This window comes from Pseudopodoces humilis, chromosome 3 (genome assembly GCF_049639895.1).
Source record: "Pseudopodoces humilis isolate 2021_Gansu_Grassland_sample_001 chromosome 3, ASM4963989v1, whole genome shotgun sequence".
NCBI lineage: Eukaryota > Metazoa > Chordata > Aves > Passeriformes > Paridae > Pseudopodoces > Pseudopodoces humilis.
Genome location: NC_142202.1, coordinates 62,012,328 through 62,027,722, shown reverse-complemented (window position 1 = coordinate 62,027,722; position 15,395 = coordinate 62,012,328). Strand labels below are relative to the sequence as shown.

The 15,395-nt window shown below is 41.4% G+C and overlaps 1 protein-coding gene and 1 pseudogene across 8 annotated transcripts; one reads left to right on the top strand and one right to left on the bottom strand.

The window, feature by feature from the left end:
- Positions 1-700: 700 nt before the first annotated feature.
- HINT3 (histidine triad nucleotide binding protein 3) lies at positions 701-7,297 on the top strand. 4 transcript variants are annotated; one of them, XR_001331183.2, is made up of 7 exons: positions 701-862; positions 1,252-1,369; positions 2,627-2,696; positions 3,488-3,614; positions 5,579-6,036; positions 6,730-6,790; positions 6,901-7,297. XR_001331183.2 is itself a non-coding variant. In XM_005518336.3 (5 exons), the coding sequence occupies exons 1-5, from the start codon at positions 725-727 to the stop codon at positions 5,624-5,626; spliced, it is 501 nt and encodes a 166-aa protein (XP_005518393.1). In that variant the 5' UTR covers positions 701-724; the 3' UTR covers positions 5,627-7,297. The 4 variants fall into 4 exon arrangements, 1 of the variants encoding a protein (XP_005518393.1); XR_001331180.2 differs by having other exon boundaries at positions 6,730-7,297; XR_001331181.2 differs by having other exon boundaries at positions 5,579-6,790.
- A 2,587-nt stretch (positions 7,298-9,884) lies between these two features.
- Positions 9,885-15,376, bottom strand: LOC102099798 (actin-binding Rho-activating protein pseudogene; annotated as a pseudogene). Of its 4 annotated transcripts, none has more exons than XR_015772139.1 (4): positions 14,936-15,376; positions 12,827-12,938; positions 12,455-12,715; positions 9,885-12,340 (listed from the first exon to the last, which is right to left on the bottom strand). The product of XR_015772139.1 is annotated as an actin-binding Rho-activating protein pseudogene, transcript variant X4 (transcript). The 4 variants fall into 4 exon arrangements; XR_015772138.1 differs by having other exon boundaries at positions 12,625-12,715; XR_015772137.1 differs by having other exon boundaries at positions 12,455-12,938.
- Positions 15,377-15,395: the final 19 nt, after the last annotated feature.

The following is a 15,395-nucleotide window of genomic DNA, read 5'->3' as shown; positions in this document are numbered from 1 at the left end:
TGGCAGGAGGGGTTGTCGGAACAAGATGGTCTTTAAGGTCCCTTCCAACCCAAACCATTGTGTGATTTTATGAAATATCTTACTTAGGCTGTGAATTAGCGTATCTGTCATGAGCAGTCAACAATTACAGGGCTGTCAGCTTATGCAGTTAGAACAAACATCATATTTTAGCCCTCACTGCTGGGAGTGTAGAAGAGAAAATGTAGACTTGGTTGGAAAAATATCTGGAATTATATTAGTGACCCTGAACAAACTGCAACAGTTCTGAAATGGTGTTTTGTGCACATATAAATATCCAAGTAACTTGAATTAAGTAACTTGAACTAAGGGCAAAATGTTTCAATTTCTCGAAGGCTTTTCTTGGTTTGTGTTGATCAGTGAATTGCTGGATATAACCTTCTGATGAAAAACGAGAAAGATCATATGCACTTACCCTTCTGTCAGCCCTCTTTACTGCGTAGGGTATTTTGTTGTTGGTTTGCTTGTTTGTTTTTCCCCGTGGCAATTCGACTTTTAATGAACTCAGAATGCGTTCACATGGTTTTATGCCCCTAATTTTTTTTTTTTAATTATTTTATTTTTATTTTTTATTTTGGTGAAAACTTTGAGCGCCGCTTCCGCTCCGCCTGTGCCCGGCGGGAGGAGCCGGGCGGTGCCAGCGGCGGCTCCCGGGGCCGGGCACTCCTCCCTCGGCGGGCGGGGCGCCGGCAGCGGCAGCGGGGCCATGGCCGGGCCTGAGACCGCGGGTGCTGCTGCCGCCGCTGAGGGGAGCGAAGCCGGGAATGGCGGCTACGACGGGAAGTGCGTGTTCTGCAGGATCGCCCGCCGGGAGGAGCCGGGCACGGCGCTGCTCCCCTGCGAGGTGGGTGAGGGGCGCCCGCCCTCCTTCCCCGCTCCCTCACGGGAGGGCCCAAGGCTGGGCGGAGGCGCGGCGGCTCTGAGGGCCCCCAGCTCCTGCATGGACGGAGCGGGCGAACATCGCTCGGAGGGAAAGCACCGTGCCTTCCCTAAGTGCTGGCACAGCAGCCGGAAGCCTCAGAGCTGGCGCCGAGGAATCCTGACTGCGGAAGGTCAGCAGCGGACGCGCACCGTGCTTGGAGGCTGCCTCCAAAAAACCCTCAGCTTTTGATGCTAGTCGCGTCAGCTGTGACTTTTGGTATCGCATCGATATGGGGAATATGGACATTATTACCTTCTCTGTGCCAGTGTCCTCATCCGAATCAATTTTAAAACGTTTGCATCCTTTTTTAGGATGAAGACCTTGCTTGCTTTAGAGATATAAAACCTGGCGCCCCCCACCACTACCTGGTGGTGCCTGTGAAGCACATGGGAAACTGCAAAACACTGAAGACAGAGCACATACCTCTAGGTAAGGCTGCAAGTGTGTGCTTAACCTAATGGAAAATCGTTTTTTCCCAGCCTGAAATAGGGGGCTATCAAGTAAATTACAACTTTGGACACCATTTGTAGACATGGAAATAGCTGGTAGTGAGTGCAGATAGGGACTCACTCTTTCTGGGAACTTCTGTGTGCTGATCTAGAATGGCACTATTTTTTTGTGCAGTTCTGGAAAAACATTGCAGTTTGCATGGAGTATAGATGTCTCTGCACTTTGTTGGAAGTACAGCTTTATTTTTAAAGCATTTATGTGCTGCTTCATTGGATTTTCTTAGATATGCATATGCAATTCTAAAAGCTTACAGAAGACTTTTATAAAGTGTACTTTCAGATGAGTGCTGCATTATTTGTCAGGAAAAAAAGGGAGGGACAGATGAAAAAGAGAAATTATGTTTCAATTAACTTAAAAAAATTCTGAAGAAGTAATATTCTGCAGTGTTGAAGCCATTATTTATTGTTGCTAGGCTTATTTTGGGTTTTTTTCCCTTAAAAAAATCTGTCCTGGAATTTGTTTCACAAGACAGGGCTAGCTAAGTGTATTGAGTAACAGAAGAAACTGAAGCCATGAATAAATTCTACCTTAGGGAAATTTATAGGTGATGCAAGAAAAGAGTTGCATTTTGCAAATCTCGCATCACTGTATTTCTCTTGTAAATATAGGGTGGTTTTCTCCAGAAAAAAAACCCAAAAACTTCTGTATGTGTTTGGCTTCAAGGCAATTCCTCTGACTTCTGCATTGAGTTTTTGTATTGGGGTTACTGTATTGTTCAGTGATAATGAAACTGTGTGCTAGTAATAACAAAGACTGACAATGTTATTTTAATTTAAATTTATGTACCATCTCTGAAATGATCTCCAGGCTTCACAGGACCTGGAGATCAAAGTCCTGTAGCTGTGTAGAGATACAACACTGGAATTAGTGTAAAGTCATCATTCTGGCCAATCAGTACTTGTTGGGTTTTTTAATAAGGGTGTGGTGATAGCATGGCTTTGGCCAAAGTTCTTGTAATAATATCACACTGGAAAACATTGCAGGTGTGGGAGTTGGTATCAGTGGCAATTTTCAAGTAAATTATTGCACACACTCTCTTGATTGTCTTTTGTTTGACTAGGAGTAGTTACAGTGTTTATATTTTGAAAAACCCATGTCTGTGACCTGAATGTAGATTAGTCTGTTAATATTCTGAAGAATACCTTTTAAAAATGAAATTTATTGGTGTTTTAATAGTGAAGAGAATGATGGAAGTTGGAAAAGCTGTTCTCCAGAAGAATAATTTTAATGACTTGAATGATGTAAGGTATGTAATAGAAACCTTCCTCTTTCTATTGAGTCTGTTTTGTATTTTTCTGAATGTTACTTTAGATATGGTGGCAGAACCTGCACTGTGATTTATGGAAGAAATCAGATCTGCATTTCACTTATTGCATGAATTGTCAATTAAAATCTGCTGGCATTGAATATAAACTTTTTTTTCTGATGGAGTTCTGGCACAAATTGGGTTCCAGCTCTGAAATTCTTTCTTGAACACATCTTGGAGTAGGGAGGGCACTTCAAACAACCTAGAAGAGATTGTGTCATTATGTGCTGCAAATATTCTCAAATTCCTAGATGCCAGAAGAGAGGTAAACTTTGGCCTGTTGAAGCAGGGCACTACACTGTGTTTCAGTCATACCAGAATTCACTGGATTTTGGTGCTGGACACACCAGTTTAAGGCCCTTGATAGCTGAAACAAACTGTAACATAATTTAAGCATGAAGAGAAATAGGGAGCCAGCTCTTCATTGATAGTGAAATCATTGATTTCAGCTTTCCAGCTGAAAACTAGATAGGATACATTTAAAACACTTTTTCTTTTAACTCCTTCTTTTAAAAATGCGTCTTAAATACAGAGATGTGATGGAGGAGATTTATGAACTTCTGAAGAGCTTTTTGTGGTAGAAAGAAAGGGCATGTTTTTGTTCTTGCTTCTATGTACAATGAAAATGCAGTGAGTTGTTAGCCCTGTGGATCATGTTAAATAAATAACCTGTGATGTTCTATCTCTTCCTGAATTAACCACTATCTTGTACTTCTTTTCCTTTTCTGAAGAATGGGTTTTCACTGGCCTCCATTCTGCTCAATAGCCCACTTGCATCTTCACGTCCTGGCCCCAGCCAGTCAGATGGGGTTCTTATCCAGGCTCTACTACAGAATCAATTCCTACTGGTTCATCACGGTAAGTGTAATGCAGGTGAGCTTTGCCATAGGTTTTCAATTGTGAGCTGAAAATGCCATGTCTTTCTAACCTTTTAGCTGTGTCCAAAAATTCTTTGACTAATTATTTTTGTTGTTACTTTAGTTCTCAGTTATGTATATTTTGTGTAAAAGTAAAGGTAAACCTTAATGTTTATGCTTATTAAGGGGAGTGGAGTGCTAATAACTAACAGCACTATTGTACTAAACAGTACTTCTGGATCTTAGCTAAAGCTCAAGCTCTGTGATGTGCTTCTGTGGACGCTTTGTAAATATTTGGGGTTTAATAGAAAAGGCTATATTCAAACGAGATGGACTGTTCTGCACATAACCTGGTTAATCCCATGTATGTGAAAACACATCCACCTGATGACTGCATTTATCACTTCATGTGTTTTTTCTTATCTTGTCACGTTTAGACTAAACCTAGCGCCTGCTTTACAAAAAGAGTGTTTGTACTGATTTATGTCAGTAGAGATCAGCAATGAGACTGAACTGACACTGACTAAAGCACTTTGAAAATCTCTCTCTAGAGATCTAAACCTCACTCTCACTGCTTTGATTCAGCAAAGCACCTGTCCTTGCAGGGCAGCTGCAGCATCCTGGTATCATTGCACATCCCCAAATCAAGGTTCCTGAAATAAGAATAATAAAAAAAGAATTTTCTCATCTAAAGAATATAGACAGCTTCTTACTTGAAGAGAAGAAACATGGCTTCTTCACAGTGTGGCACCTTGCAGAAGTTCACTCCTAGCTCAAATAAAGCAGATGTGTCTGCTGTGTTATTGAGCATCTTACAAATATTTGTCCCTCAAATACATATGCTTATTATCTTGGCAGTTCAGGTAGATGTGTACTAAGTCTGGTTATCCAGAATGGACACACTTTAGTATTTTGGCCTGCTGTCAGGTTGGAAAATGTTCTTGGGTTGGCGGTCGTTTTATTTTTTTGTTTGTTTTTTTTTTTTAATTATAGTGTCTTGAATGTGGTACTTGTTTGAGAATGCAAAACAGCATTCAGATAATATAATTTTCAGTTGCTACATGCTTTATGTAGATTTATTTGTAAATAAACTGCAGTAATTACTGAAGTCCTCTTGAGTGGCTCCTCCCTGAAGTAGCTGATTGCATTTTTACCATCTGCATTTAAAATATACCAAACTTGAACTTTTCAGCTTTTAATGTAGTTCCTTTGGAGATCTTAATAAAGCATCAAGCACTAGATCGAATTAAAAGATGAATTCAAAAGCATGGCAAAAAAATCAGAGGCTGACAGTAAACTGATCTGTTTCAGATGTGCCCTGCCCCTGTTAGCCTCCATGTGCCCAATCTGTCCTGCTTGTTGGCAGACTTCCTCCTGCCCTGAGCTTTCCTGAGGGCTCTGTGAGCTGGTGCTGTTACATGTACAAAGTACAGCTGTCCCAGTTCCGCCCATGATGCATAAATAGCCATGTATGATGACAAAAGTATGTGTTGGTGCAGTGATGTTACCAAAGAACAAGGTAGTAGCTCATGACAGGAGCCACACACATGAATGTCCTCCATCCCTCAGCAGCATTCGTGGCTGGTGGCACAGCTGGGTGGGTGATGAGAGGTCACAACATGCTGTTCTGGAGCGACTCACAGAGAATCCCAGGCCTCACCACTTGGATGTTCCGAGCACTGCTGTCTTCTGAGGTCTCTGAAGTCATGGTGCTTTAACAGATCTGCTGTTCATGTGCTCAAACCTGGCCTCCATAGGTTGTTTCCTCTTTGATCACCTCATGAGTGTTTGGTGGAAACTGTGAGTTGGCTGTTGAAAGGAATTGTTGTATTCTGCATCTCCTGTACACTTTATCTGTAAAAGTGAAAGGCAAATGCTCTGTTAATGTCTCTATTTTTAAAATGGAATTTTTGGTAAACCAAAGGTCCACGATATAATTAATGTATTGCTTTCTCTCTTTCATAGGCTGAACAACTGATCGAGAGACTGCAAACTGAAAATGCTGCCAGCTGAAAGCTTGTGTTGTCAGCCAGTTTGGTCTTTGAGCTCTGATTTAAGGTTGCACAGTTTGATGATGCCAATAATATCCCAGGATGAAAAAAGCTTTAGTTCCTTATGAGGAAATACATACAGAATTTGTAGCTGCTAACTTCATTCTTCCATTTGGATATGTCAGTCCATATACTTCCTTGGCAATAGTGTCATATATTTTAGTTGTAATTTTATATTTGTATAGATGCATAAAACACACATACATGCACACAGGCAGAGAAGTCTTCCTACTAAAAGACAAAGTGTAGGAGCAGAATGCGTTGCAACCAAGGCAACGAGTTACAACTAACAGCATGTGAATGGTACCAGAAGGGAGTATTTATTGCGGAATCAAGCTTTCATTTTCAAGATGCATTGTTCTGGGATTGCAGGTAACATTTCAAACATTTGTTCCCATCTGCATTTGTGTGATCTGTTACTATGCCTAGTGATAAGTAGGTACATTGCTGAAAGTACTGACTTTCTGGTGCTAAACCACTTCAATGTTACCTGACTTGTTTGCAGCACAATGCATGTGCCCAAAATGTGATAATGCTGTATAACTAGAATATAGTTTATGTGTAAATAGACCTAAAGATATTTTTTTCCCTCTTATGTGCATAATGTTTGAAATTAGTTACTGTATGTTTACCAAGAATGTGAAGAGTTCAGAAGAACGGATTTAATATACTGCTCTTCTGCATGGCACTAGATAGAAAAGTCCAGATTTCCTGATCTTATTCTCACTGGAAGTCCCTTGCAGATTATTAATGCCTTGGCCAAATTTGGATTCTAAATGAAGTCATAGGAGAGGCTGGTCTGAAATGCAGTGTGTGTTTGTGTGTGTGTGTGTGCGTGTGGTTTGTGGCTCTTACATAAGAGCAATGTGATTTGACTTTGGGACAGCAGGGACTCAGCCCAAAATTGGAATATGCCAAGTTGCTTAAGGAACCTGCTGAACAGTTGCCTTTGCTGCATGACTCTAATCAGGAATGCTAGCACTTGTTTTTCAGTACCATAATAAGGCAGACTACTTGGCAAGCTAAAACTCCAGAACACATGGAGTGGATTTTCTTTGTTCACAGAGCTTGTCCTGGTGCCGATCTAACCAAGTGCCCTTGCCTGATGCATTCAGATGCAGCTGAGGTGAGAACGTCTGTTGCACCTGCAAGCTTCCCTGAACATAATATTCTGTGTTTTCCATGGATCCAGCACCTGTTGCCTTAGTGATACAATGTGTTGTAATATTTTTACAGTACTTCAGAGAGTCCACACCCTTCTGAAGAGCTGCGTTTTCTACCTGGCAGAGTTTACACCTCTCTGTCTGTAAGATGTTCTTCCTAGTGTCTTGTCATTCTTTTTAGTGGGCACTGCATGTCATTTGCAGCCCTGTAGGGTTTTAATTTTTTACATTTGGTTGGAAAAGTGTGACTTAAAGCCACTGAACTTTGACTGTGCAATAGATGAAAAAGTCTGAGCTGACTCCTAACTTAGTGAAATACCTGAATATTAAGGATTTTCAAGAGTTAATACTGTGTGTGTGTTCTGATCTGTAATTAACTTACGTAACTGTACTAAACATGTAATGTAATATTTAAAATATCAACATGACCTGTTGCCAAAAAGGATTAATAAATGCTAATCTTGGGATGATTTTCCAGTGCAGTGGAATAGTTCACTGTGAGGGTTGACCCTAGATAGCCGTTTGCTCACTCTTCATCCCCTAACCCAGTGGGTTATGAACCCAGAACAAAATGAAAAAACTTAAGGATTGAGATAAAGGTAGTTTAATATGTGAAGGAAAGAGGAAGAAAAAAATAAAGGTAATCATTCAAGACCTCCCACAGTCATGCCAGTAGCCATGGTCCCCCCCCCCCCACTCCCCCCCCCCCCCAAAAGAAAGCCCTCTCTTCAGCTTTTATTCCAGATATTCTATGTAATGGAATATACCTGCTGGTCAGTCTGTGTCAGGTGTGCAGGTTGTGCTCTCTCCAAGCTTTTTGCCCACTGGAAGGGCAGAGCAGGAGAAAGAAGGCCCTGACATTGTACACACACTGCTCAGCAATCACCAGAACTGCTGGGACACTTCCAGTCACACCCAAAACCTGGGATGCTCTGAGGGAAGTTACCTCCATCCCAACTAGACTCTGTATGTTGCCAAATGTATATGAAAGCACAAAGGCCAACTTCGATATGTAGAAGGGCCCCACTAATGTCAAGACTGGAAAGGTAAAAATCCGGGTATAATGTCACTTCCAGTGTTTTGCTGATGAAAAAGATGGGGAAAACCTGTGTTCCCTGATAGCAACAGACAGGCCTCAGAACAGCTGAAATAGCAAAGCATTAAACAGAGGCACACCAATTACTGAGAGGAATGCTCAGCCTCTCGTTAGTGTTTTTCAGCACAGAACTGTGGTCTGTTTTCCTTCTGCACTGACAAGCATTCTTGGACTCTGCAGATAATTTTTTTAATTAGGTGAAGAAATACTTTCTGAAAAGCCTAACCTAATACTTCCATTATGTTTCTGAATTACTGGCTAGCTCCTGGAAGAGACAGAGTGCAGATCCTATTAACTTTGTCACTGTCTTCTATAGAAGTTTTAGTAATTTTAAAACTTCAGAAATCATCTGCAGAGCTTTCTAAGGAGCAAAGATCAATAAGAAGCATGAACTCAGAAACTCTTTACTCTCCAAGAGTCTGGAGAAGCAAAGGAAAGTTGTTTAGCCACTGCTGCTTGCTCTGTTCTTTGATCCAGTATTAGCAGTCTTGAGAAAAGCTGCTTTTTTGACCTCATGTTTAGGAATGACAAAGCTTTATTTGTACTGTTTTGCTCAATTGGTTTACGTAAACTCCCAACCTAACACGAACCCAGAGAATAATACTGAAATTATGCTGAGTGATGCTTAAATTATGCTGAAAGGATGAAACAAGTGTACATAAAATACTGTTAAAAATAAGAGGAAATTGTGCTTAAATTGGTCATAACTCCTCAGACTATTCCAAAGTCTTTTTAAGTGTGAGTTGTAAATAACAGTAGGAGAACGGGAACAAACCAGGGAAAATTGTATTTGAAATTTGAGAAACTTGTAAACAATAAAATGCTGCATAAAAACTCTTGTCATTTCAAACTAATGTGCAACATTTATTAAAATGGTGACAGTGCCTTCAGTGTTTGACAAAACAAACCACAGATAATCCCTATATGATAAACACTCTAAAACAGATGCAGGCTTTAAGTGGAAGGAGAGGAAAGACCACTGAGGTAATCTGTCACAAAGTGAAATTTAGGAGAGATTTAAACAGCTGAAAGATGCTTAGTAGGGCAAGCACACCTTTTAAAAGGTTGGAGTTTACTTACTACTCCACATAATCTGTAATACTGAAACCCCTCACATGCTACAATTTTTGCAAAAATAATTTAATAAGCTCTGTTCTGTTTACTCTAATGGGAACCTGCTTTAAAAAAAAAAGTTGCATGTTGAAAAGTTTAAATTCCTATTTCATCTGTAGATGTTAATCTAATCACAGATGATGCATATTTTTTTAAAACTTGTAGGTAAACTGAGTTACGTGCATTAGATATGAGCATTCATGACTATACAGGCTTCAGGAGTAATTTTTTATTCTAGAGTGTACCAGTGGGCAAGCTGACCAGTTCTATTATTTATCTTTTAGTCTTTTTTTGAAATACTGGCTATTGTTGGAAGCACAAGACTGGATTTGTCAACCTGTGTGCTGAGCCAGTTTGGCAGCTCGGTGTTTATAATCATTCCATGGGCACACAGAAGGATTTCAGTCACACTTTCCAGAATGCTCATCTAAAGCTGGCAGGTTGGAAACGTGGCTTTGTAACTGTTTAAAAAAAAAAATCCCTCTATAAATAATAGTTTTGTTACATAGTAATCCTTGGTTCTATTAAAAATATAATAATAGAGCAAGCTTTTTTTAGTTGCTTACAAATGAGGTAAGACCGTGTCATTAAGGGTTTGCTCTGCTTCTGTTTTGATCGGAGGTGTACTTAAGTGTCTGTAGATGTGCTCAAGTATCTACCACTTACATGGCAGTGACAGTCTAGATTGCTGATATTTAATTATTTGAGCCAGCCTTAATTAAAATCCAGTAAATTTATGTGAGCTGGACTTGTATCTTACGGTGCTCAGCCTACATACTGCCTCACGTGTGTGTCTTGCAATGAATTATTTGTACAGTGTCCAGCAATGTATTTTTTTTCCTGATAGTGCCATCCTGTTAGTCAGCTGGTGACACTTGAAGTGCCTGGTGCTGCTTCCTGCAAGTTATGAACTAACACCATAGTGGAACTGAGTGGATTTCAGAACTGTTAGAATTAAACAAAACTCATTCCATATCTGCACTATAAAAAGCTCAATTTGTGTTGAAATCTGAGTGCATGTAAAGACTTCCTGTAACGGGAGCTGAAATACCCTGAGGTGTGCTCATGTCATTTGGCAAGAAATGCTTTTCCAAAAAGAACAAAGCATTTTAAATATGTTGAGATCACAAACTACATGTCTTCTTTTTCAGCTGCAAGATGTAGGTCTATTTAGAAAGAAGCAGTAGGTTTGAAACCTAAGGGAGCACACAATATTGCCTGGTGCAGCATGTATTTCCCCTTTTCCAACGTAGTAAAATTATGCGGTGATTAAAACCCATTCTCTACCTACATTTGACTGCCCCGTTCCCCAGATATACTTATTTCAGCACATTAATTTACTCCTTTTTTTTTTCTCTCTTTTCATTGTCCTTTCACCAGAAAGAAAAAGGCAGGCTAAAAATGAAATCCTCAGCCAAAGACTTAGTTTGGTGCAAATCCCCACTGGATGAAAACATCAAAACAAAACCCCATTCTTTTAGGCTTTTTGCAATAGAAGTTCTTTTATATAAATAGCATATAATTACACATCACTTTTATAAAGTTCCTAATTTAAATTAAATTGTAATATGCTTTTGATGCAAGACAGTATCTTAAAGACCCATCAAGTATTGTAGTTAACACCACACAAAAGCTTCTGTTTGCACTGCTAAAAACCAGAACTTTAGATTTCTAATTATATAGCTTTATTGGTGGGAACTATTGTAAATACAGCTCCTGATTATTTTTCATAGCACTATGACAGTACCAATCCTTTATTTTTCTTTTTGAAGAGCTCACAACTGTGCTCTGAAAGCAGGTAAATGAGGTATGGGACTGTGCTGCTATGCTTTCATTTATGCATGTGGCACTACAGTATCTCTACCCTCCTCTTGTAAAAAACATTGCTATATTTTGATGAAAGAAAAGCCTTTTATTTCTTTAGGAAAGTGCAGGTGCTCCAATACAGAGTTTCTGTTGACTTTTGCATCTTTACACAGTGGTACTCTACCTTCTATGAAGGGGTATTGCTGAATTCGCCCAAAAAGGCTTCAGAGCTTTGTGGACTTCTTCTCAAGCATTAGAAGAACAGAAAAAGTAAAAATGGTGTGAGATAGGAAACAAAAAGAGCAAGAGACACAGAAGGTGTGGAGAAGACATAACTGTAAGATTAGACTATTAAATACCAGAACTAATGCAACTGCCCAAAATCCAAGCAACATGCGACTAATTTAGGAACCATCAAGTATCCTTGCTGTGGTATTTTTGCAAGTTTGTGAATTTCCATCTCCTTCATGAAAATAACTTCCATTTATTCAGTTTAACCATGTGAGATTGAACCTAAACTTTTGCTTTGAAGAAGTGTATGAATTCCCACAAGAGTTTTCAATTCCACATTTTACAAATCCATTCTCCCATGCAGTCAGTATTTCACAACCTGCAGGAATTAGTGTTGTAGGATAGCAAGTTTGTAATTTATACTTTCAGTAACCTAAAAGCAGTAGGCCAGCAGAGTTATTTGAAGAGCACTCATATACTTGGTAGTAGTAGATGGTAAGGACATCCAAAGTCAGTGTGATGGAGTAGCTCATAATCTGCGATTTCTGTCCAAATCTCTACTGTTTTTACAAAAACATGCTTTATCCTTCTCGCCCATTTCCTCTCCTGCTTGTGTCCCAGTAGGTAGCTGAGCTGAAATTCTGTAACCAAAACCTGTGAAGATGGTATCTAGATGCATTTTTCTAAATGGAACCATGCAGCAAAGTTCATTCCAGGACAAAGCCTTACTGTAGTAAGGTGATGACCACATCATCATCTTTTCCTTGCCAAAGCATTTCACCTTCAAAATGAACCAGACCGTGTTTTCTGGCTCTTAACAATATTCCCACTACTTTATTGGAAATAGTCACATATGTTTCAAACAGCTGCCCGAATGTCACACTCACGTGTCCATCTTCTCCCACCTCTCCAGTTCTTCTGATGATCAAGCACAGCTCTTCTACTTCCTTCCCCACGTGTGAGTGAGCATCTTTCCCTCTCTGCTCTGTCCGAGACCCTTCAGGGGGTCTCCCATAGGCAGGGTCTCCTCTGTGAGAATGTGCAGGTTTAGACGCAAGCCTGCCGTCGCTGCTGAACGGATTCTTCCTCTGATACTCAATGTGATCCTCTGCCCAGGTCTGCCAACTTTTCCTCAGGTCACCCACTGCACTGGTAGCTTTAGCACTCTGGCCTTTATCTCCTTCCATTTCTGAAAATGTTTTATGGCACTCAAGCAGGAAACGAATCGGTGACTGGCTGTAGCTGTGATTCTTGTGTGCACTGTCAGCTGTGAAGGAAACACAACCAGTCAGCCTGGTGTTTTTTGGAAGCGATTTGCCGGGGGGAGAGGCGAGGCTGCTGAAAAAGAGGTTAAATATCTGAAGATTTTAAATCCACTCACAATTCTACAGCAGAGAAGTAAGTAAAACTGATTCAGGTGAAATCCAGAAGTAACTCAGGAACACGGGGCAGTAAATCATGCTTACGATGTCACACGGTGCTCCCTCCACCGGTCCCGCAGTTACCGGGCAAGCCCCGCAGCCCCCATGCAGCACACACTGCAGTACTCACTCTTCTCGCAATGACGCCTTTCCAAGAACTTTATCCAGGTACTCGGCAGCCCCTGAGACTTCCCAAACAATCTGATGCACTGCTGGCTGAGCTGCGGAGAGAGCAAACCATTGCCGAGCGGCAGCAGCGGCACACCAACCCATGCACAGGGGTGGGAAGCCTCTCTCCTGCCGGAACGCTGATTAAAGGTGGACACACTCACGCCGTGCCGACAAGGTTCCCTCACACTGCGGAAGTTATTACGCACGGAAGATACTATCTGCAGCCGAAACGCCAATACGTGGAGGGAGCAGGGGTATTTTCCTCATCAGGCACTGCAAGGAGAAGTAAAAGTACAGTTAGCGAGCGCGTCTCTGTCTGCAACACCCTATTTAGTGCGGAAGACAAAGGCAGAATAGATTGCTCTCCCTTAAAAGGCTGCGCTGCACGGCCATGTCTGCCGGCTGCAGCCCGCGGGCAGGCAGAGCTGGCACCTCTGCGTGGTGCCCACCGCCTACGGCACTCCACGAGCTTGGCTTATGGACTGTCTGTGCAGGACGTGGTTATTCTGCTGAATTAGGGACAGACCTTTATATCCCTGCAGAGATATAAGTGTGCTATAGCCACGTCTTTGCTGGCTGGTATCGTTCACCTGTTGAAATATGCAAGCCGGAGTTTCCAGGTAGCACATAAGTAGAGCTGATACTTTTACCGGCATTTGAAGTTGAAACACAGGATTAGTGCTGGATTTTCTACGGGGGAATGGACAGAAATGCAAATTCTGAACAGTTTAACAGCTGAATTACAGATTGGGTATTTCTGTATTTGGAAACGGTTGTTTTAAAAGTAGGATTTCATGGGCATTTGCCCACATACATATGTCGGTGCTGTTGCACATGAGCCCATGAGCAGGGACAGAATTCCTTAAATTCCCCAGCAGAACCTCCAGGTCAGTCAAAAACTGCTTGTGTTGCCTCTGGGTCTAGGAAAGTGCACAAGGTGAGAGAAGAGTGGCAAAACGATCGCCAGAGAAGGGAATTGGGAATGATAAGCAACAGCACACTTGAAATAATGGCTTTTCATTCACGGCCTCTCACTTTCAAATTGAAACTCGTGATTGTTGTATATTACCATTGTTATTTTTTTTTTTTTTGTGAGAGGAAAGTGGTTAATTCTAGGTTCCTGGATAAATTTCAAGTTCAGTAATTACATTTTGTGTATATAAAATTCCCCTGAAGGCTAAAAAGTGTAAATTTTCTTCCTCTCCCTTCCTAGAAGGGTTATGTAATGTTTTTAAGATGACTCCCCACATCCACACTAACAAGCTGCTTGATTCTCCTCAGTGGCATTACAGGAATGTATGCTCTGTTTCCAAACACAGCATCTGAAAAGCATTTTGTTTTTATGTCAGAATCAAATACTCTGTAAATCTTGCTTAGTAACTTACATTCATTTTCAAAGTAAGTAGAGCAACCTGTAGACACTGCCAGAGATTTTGCACAGATCTTCAAATCAAAAGCAAGAAAAAATCAGGGCTTTTGTTAAAGTCTTCTGTAGGAAACAGTATCAGTGAAAAACAGGTATTGACCTTGTGAGAACGGACAGCAATGCCCCGAAGGTAAAGCAATGCAGATAAAGTAAGCAAAAGGCAGTTTCAAAGAGATTAAGTTTAAAAATAATACCAGCAGCCCCTTCTAAGGAGTTTCTAAAATGGATGCAATACAGCTAAGAAATTTAAAGTGAGACAGACTGGAAAAATAAAAGCAGACTTCTTCCACTAAAGCTCTCTCAGCAATTCCAAGATTTTGTAAGCAATCTCAGGCTCGCAGGGCTTCTCAGCAGTTCAGCTGGCTCTCAGCACTCAGCTAGTGAGGTGAACAAGCCAGATCCACATCTACCTCTTTTCTTTCTCTTCTAGAAAAGCTCACGTTTAGGTGCCAGGTCACTTTAGATTGCTTTCTTGTCAATCATCATTGCTAAAGCTTCACAGTAAACTCAGTTTTGATTACTGCATAAGGGATAACTGGAGAAGCTGCAGGATGAGATTACGGAGATGCAGAAAGAAGGTGTCCCATGCAGTGCTCAAAGGTCATGGCAAAATCATAGCTATTTAGAAAAAAACAACAAAAAACAAACCTGTCCAAAAATCCCTACATAAAACACGGAACATGAGTTCAGTCCTGAGCTGGCCTGGTCCTAATAAACAGCTTACCAAAATACGAGTAAGACAAACCTTTCAGATCAACCCAGTAGGGAGATCAGTGAGTAGGGATTTAGGGATTACAATTATCAAGACTAGATATTAAAATAAAACATAATCCGCAATACAAACCCCTTTTTGCCCCTCTGCCGGACCGTCACACCTCTGCCCCTTCCCTGGGAATGTGTTCCTCCACCTGCTGCGACACCCACGCCGCCAGCGCTGACCTCCTTCCCACGGAAAAAGGAACGCGACTCCTTTGGCATCTGTTAATTCTTAATGTTATTTAATGCTCCAGATCCTTAAATGTGGTCGGGAGAAGCCACAGCGCGCCCCTGACAGTGAAACACCGCTGGGAGAGCGTGTCCCCAGTGTACACGGAGTTATTTATAAACCATACGCAGCAGTACTGCACTGACACCTGGCGTGCGTGATACAGCACACCCAAAATACAACTACGAGGAGGCTGAGAAGAAGATAAAACCAGCAGTAACTCCTGAAGAGTTGGCGCAGGCCCTTGTCCCGCTCCGGGCGCTGCAGCGGCCGCGGGGGTCTCTCGGCCACACGCCCCTTCCCGGGCTCCTCCCGCCGC